Genomic DNA, 4421 nt, shown 5'->3' with positions numbered 1-4421 from the left:
GTATCGAAGAGTTAGCACTCTCCCATAATCCTTGTTGCAGCATCAACACAAGGATATCGTTCTCACTTGAGTCACAACGACTCAAGTGCTCACTAATGATCGCCACTTCTCTATTTTCGGATTGACGAGCATTAAACTAAATAGAAGCTTTTCCTGGGACTCCCACAAGAACTTAAAGAGCTCACCGAGAATACCTCTAATCACCACGACCAGCTAGGTGTTGCCAATCACCAAGAGTAATAAACCAATTGGTTCACTTGATCCCTATCAAGCTTAAACAATAGCTAGATACACACCCGCTACTCTTGAAGCACTAATGAAGTCCTTAATCTTCAATTAGGGACTTGAAAATCAACTTAAGTGCTCTCCCTTGTTTCTTGATGACACATACAGTGTATGAACTCATCTGGGTTGCAAAAGAGACGAATGGAATCGAGTGAGGAGGTATATATAGACTAGAGGTCCAAATATAGTCGTTGCCCAACCACCCGTACTTTCTGTGAACACCGGGTTGTCCGGAACACATACCATTGTACACACCGAATAATCCGTTAAGTAACCTTTTCCAAAAGCTGGCCTACTAGCTGTCAGTAGCCGTTGCCTGAAAAGCTCCGGTGTTCTTCATACCACATCATCCGCCAATCCGGTGAGTTCATTTCTCATGCACAGAGACACCAAGTCTAAAAATACTCCGATGTGTTACACATCTCAACACCGAACCATCCGGTGCCTTGAATTCCAATTCATCCAAAAATTATAACTTTCTGTTAAATGCTCAGGTTGTCATCTTCTCTGAACATCAGACAATCCGATATACTTAACCTCAAATTTTTCTCAGAAAATATCCTTTCTGTTAAATACTCCGGTCCACATATTTACCATCACTGGACAATCCGGTGAGATTATTCAGCTTTTGCACAGAACAGGAATAAGATCCGTTGAGTACAAGTACTTTAGCACCAGACAATCCGGTAAGAACAAAAACTCTAATGATCATCCAATTCAATGACTTTGAGAACTTACTTCTTGACTTCTCAGTCATAGGTTTCTTTAAGATACCTAGTGATAGATTTTCAAGTGTACATCTAACTAAATCTAAATTAACTAGATCAAACTACACACTTAGTCTCCTTTTATACTACAATCAAAAGACTAAAAATAAGCCTATATCTACTCTAAATATCCTTTACCACCTATGACACTTAGAACTAGAAGATCCATAATTTTAACGTAAATATCCTTTGATCGTCAAATATGATAAAGAACTAAAAAAAACTCATACAATCATTATAAACTAAATTTTTAATTCTCTTAAAATATACGTATTAGTTATAATAATACGATTATCATTAATCACTAAAACACTTACCACTTACCTAAGAGTCTAGATGCTACAAAGGCCATATTTGTTTCAATTAAAGATTATGAATTGTGATTTACAATCTGCAAGATGAAATAAACAGATCCTCATCATAATTCAACCTCAGATTGTAACAATCCAACAATCTAGTTTCCATCAGCTTCTGCAGATTGTACAATCCAACTTCTTACGATCCAAAATCTACAATCTACAAACTATTTTTCACAATCTCTAACTAAAACGAACAGATCCTAACGTCATAAACGAGTAGCGACCTGCATGAATGTTATCTAAACGGCACCACCCTACAATGGCAAACGATTGTGGACCTGAGGTGGAAACAACTGTAACCTTTGAATATTGTCACTTGTTAATTCATCGAAGCCTATGCGGTATCAGGTACAAAAGAGTTCCAGGACTACCAATAAAATCTTCAGAAATATTTCTGGGATAAAACAAAGGGAGCTGTCCTTAATAAAAAAGTCCTAAACGAATTGCTTTCGGATATTAGGGCTGAAAACTGGCGCTGCCTCCATGGTGTTGACGCCATCCTCCAGTCCTGCGGCCCCTCACCTGCATTCGAGGCAACAAAACAACCATTAGAAATGTTGACCTAAACCTCAAATGCACACGAGAAATATTTTTGGCAGCAAGTTTCAGATGATAGAAATGGCGGACAGGTCAGAATAAAGATACATTTTCTCACTGCACAAATAGTTAACTGAGATCATGATTATATATGTAACACATGAATAATCATTTCTTTATGTTCTCTATGGGGAATTTGCAGAAAGAATCAAATACTGGAATACATACACCCTCAGTTGATCAAATCCCACATCAAGGATCCAAGAGTCAAGGGACCTAATGCAAGGTCATGCTAAGACAAGGTGCGGTACATAATCAGGCAAAACAAACATATTCAGCACTCCACCATTGGGCCAGCGGCCAATGTATTTGTTTTAACTTGTTAAAGAGGGAGGTCAACAACCTGTAGGATCATCCAAACCTTGGGCTTGCAGCTGACAGGTTCCAGACATAAAAAGCTGGTTAAGGGTTTGAGTTTCTGATTCAACATTCAGATTTTAGTGTTTGGGAAAAACAGGTCTAAAGAATTTGCATGATGTCAAAACACAAAGCACTTTGCATATTTCCATCAGCTACTGTCAAAAGTTCCAAATTCTAGCTTAACCGAACAGGATTATTAAAAGAACAGCCACAGCAGCCAGTAGTGCAGCTCAATTAGTTTCAAGTAGTTCATCTTATATTTGCAATATAGGGAACCAGAACACAAACATAGTGTGACTAAAAGCTAAGGAAGCCAACATTATTCCGGCAGGCATACATCGTTTAATCGCATGACCGCTCGTAGACACTAGCACACGGTAACATAGAAATGACCCGGTCCACAAGTATGCTTCGGCATGCATATAACCAATAGGCCGAACACATCTACGCCATGGTAGCACCCATCTTCCAAGGTTACACAGGGTTGAATAGGTCCCTGAAATCCTGAATCCAACATAGTTAAGGACAACTGAATACCCCGTAGAACTGAGAATTGACTTCTCAGGATCTGGTCTAAGCTACTAGCACCAAAAACTAATCATACGGTACAGTACAAGAGCCAATTATGTCAGATCTCACAAGCCCTAATCACCCTAGGAACAACCACCTAAGTGAATGTCTTGTCGAAACCAATGTCCGCACAATCAAATGAAATGGCTCAGGATAAACATTACTGAAATAGCTACGAGTATTAAGTATACAGATCGATCTAAGACATCAGTCGAATTGAACATCGTATCCATCTACGGCCACACAAAATTTCGACTTGAGGCAACTGGAACCCAGGTCAGGGAGAGGCGCGAGCAATCTATACCTGCGGGGATCGGATCAGCCGGACCCGACGATGATGTTGTTGATGGGGATGAAGATGAGCTTGACGAAGAAGCCGACGAAGCCCATGACGACGAACCCGATCGCCGTCCGCACCGCCACCTTGGTGAACTCTGCGCGCACCACAACCCAGCCCAGGACAGCGTCAGATCCACCAAAATTTCACGAGAATCAGACCCAGGAACAGGACCCGCGGATGGACGAATGGATCGGGATCTGGTCTTAGTGGTTACCTTTGCGGTCGGGCTTGTGGCAGCGCTTGACGAGGCGGACGCTGTCCTTGGCGAACTCCCGGAGCGGGTCGACCACCGAGTCCACGGCGTCCATGGCTGCGCTGGCGCGGGGAGGGGAGGGGAGGGGAGGGAGAGATCTCGACCCGCCTCTTCGCTAGTAGGAGGAGACGACGACGACGTCGCGGAGTCCTTGCGCGTGCTTGACGAGACGAGGCGTCCTTATGGAGCAGAGAGTCTTCACTTGGATGGGCCAAGTTTAGCCTGGCCCGAAGTCCCAGTTTCGTTGGGCCGGCGACATCCCGGCCCAATAAAGGGCCCAGGAAACATTATTGTGCGGGAGAATTGATTATATCTCTCTAGGTTGATCAACTTTTGATAATATATTTAAAGTTGATTATCTTTTGATTATATGTTTTATAAGGAGTTATTTATAATAAAATTTTGTATTGAGTAAGAGAGGTAAATGATAAACCTTGTTACAAACTGGTCTATATGGGATTATTATCAAAGGATGATCAACTTTGAATAAATTATTAAAGGTTAATCAATTTTGGTACATATAATCAAATTTTCTTTATTGTGCTGGGTGTCACTTGAAAGGAGCCATGACCAGACAAAAAATTTTATATTTATATTTTGAATTTTTTTTTTAAAAACTAGGCTATCGTCACCTGCTGGACCTGTAGCTCTTTCAACAGGTGACAGGTTTAAAAATAAAAAATGATGCGTTTCATTGCTCTCAAAATTCAAAACACTATTAAAATAGTTATGAAAAATTCTAAAAAATTGGCGGTGTAGAGAATGGTATAATTTTAACTCTAAAAAAATTCAACATGCGAAACTAGTCAAATTTCAAAACACTATCGACATAGTCACAAACATATCAAATTCCTCATGTCTTTCTCCAGACTTTGCACTTTTCAGCAACA

At 40.6% G+C, this 4421-nt stretch overlaps 1 protein-coding gene across 1 annotated transcript; it reads right to left on the bottom strand.

Annotated features, from left to right (window-relative positions):
• Nucleotides 1-1707: 1707 nt before the first annotated feature.
• LOC133918480 (protein transport protein Sec61 subunit gamma) lies at nt 1708-3689 on the bottom strand. Its single transcript, XM_062362374.1, has 3 exons — nt 3493-3689; nt 3243-3372; nt 1708-1933 (listed from the first exon to the last, which is right to left on the bottom strand). Exons 1-2 carry the CDS (start codon nt 3584-3586, stop codon nt 3257-3259), a joined length of 210 nt encoding a protein of 69 aa, XP_062218358.1. The 5' UTR covers nt 3587-3689; the 3' UTR covers nt 1708-1933; nt 3243-3256.
• Between the last annotated feature and the right edge of the window lie 732 nt (nt 3690-4421).

Source organism: Phragmites australis, chromosome 5 (genome assembly GCF_958298935.1).
Source record: "Phragmites australis chromosome 5, lpPhrAust1.1, whole genome shotgun sequence".
Lineage (NCBI taxonomy): Eukaryota > Viridiplantae > Streptophyta > Magnoliopsida > Poales > Poaceae > Phragmites > Phragmites australis.
This window is presented reverse-complemented; position numbering and strand designations above follow the sequence as displayed.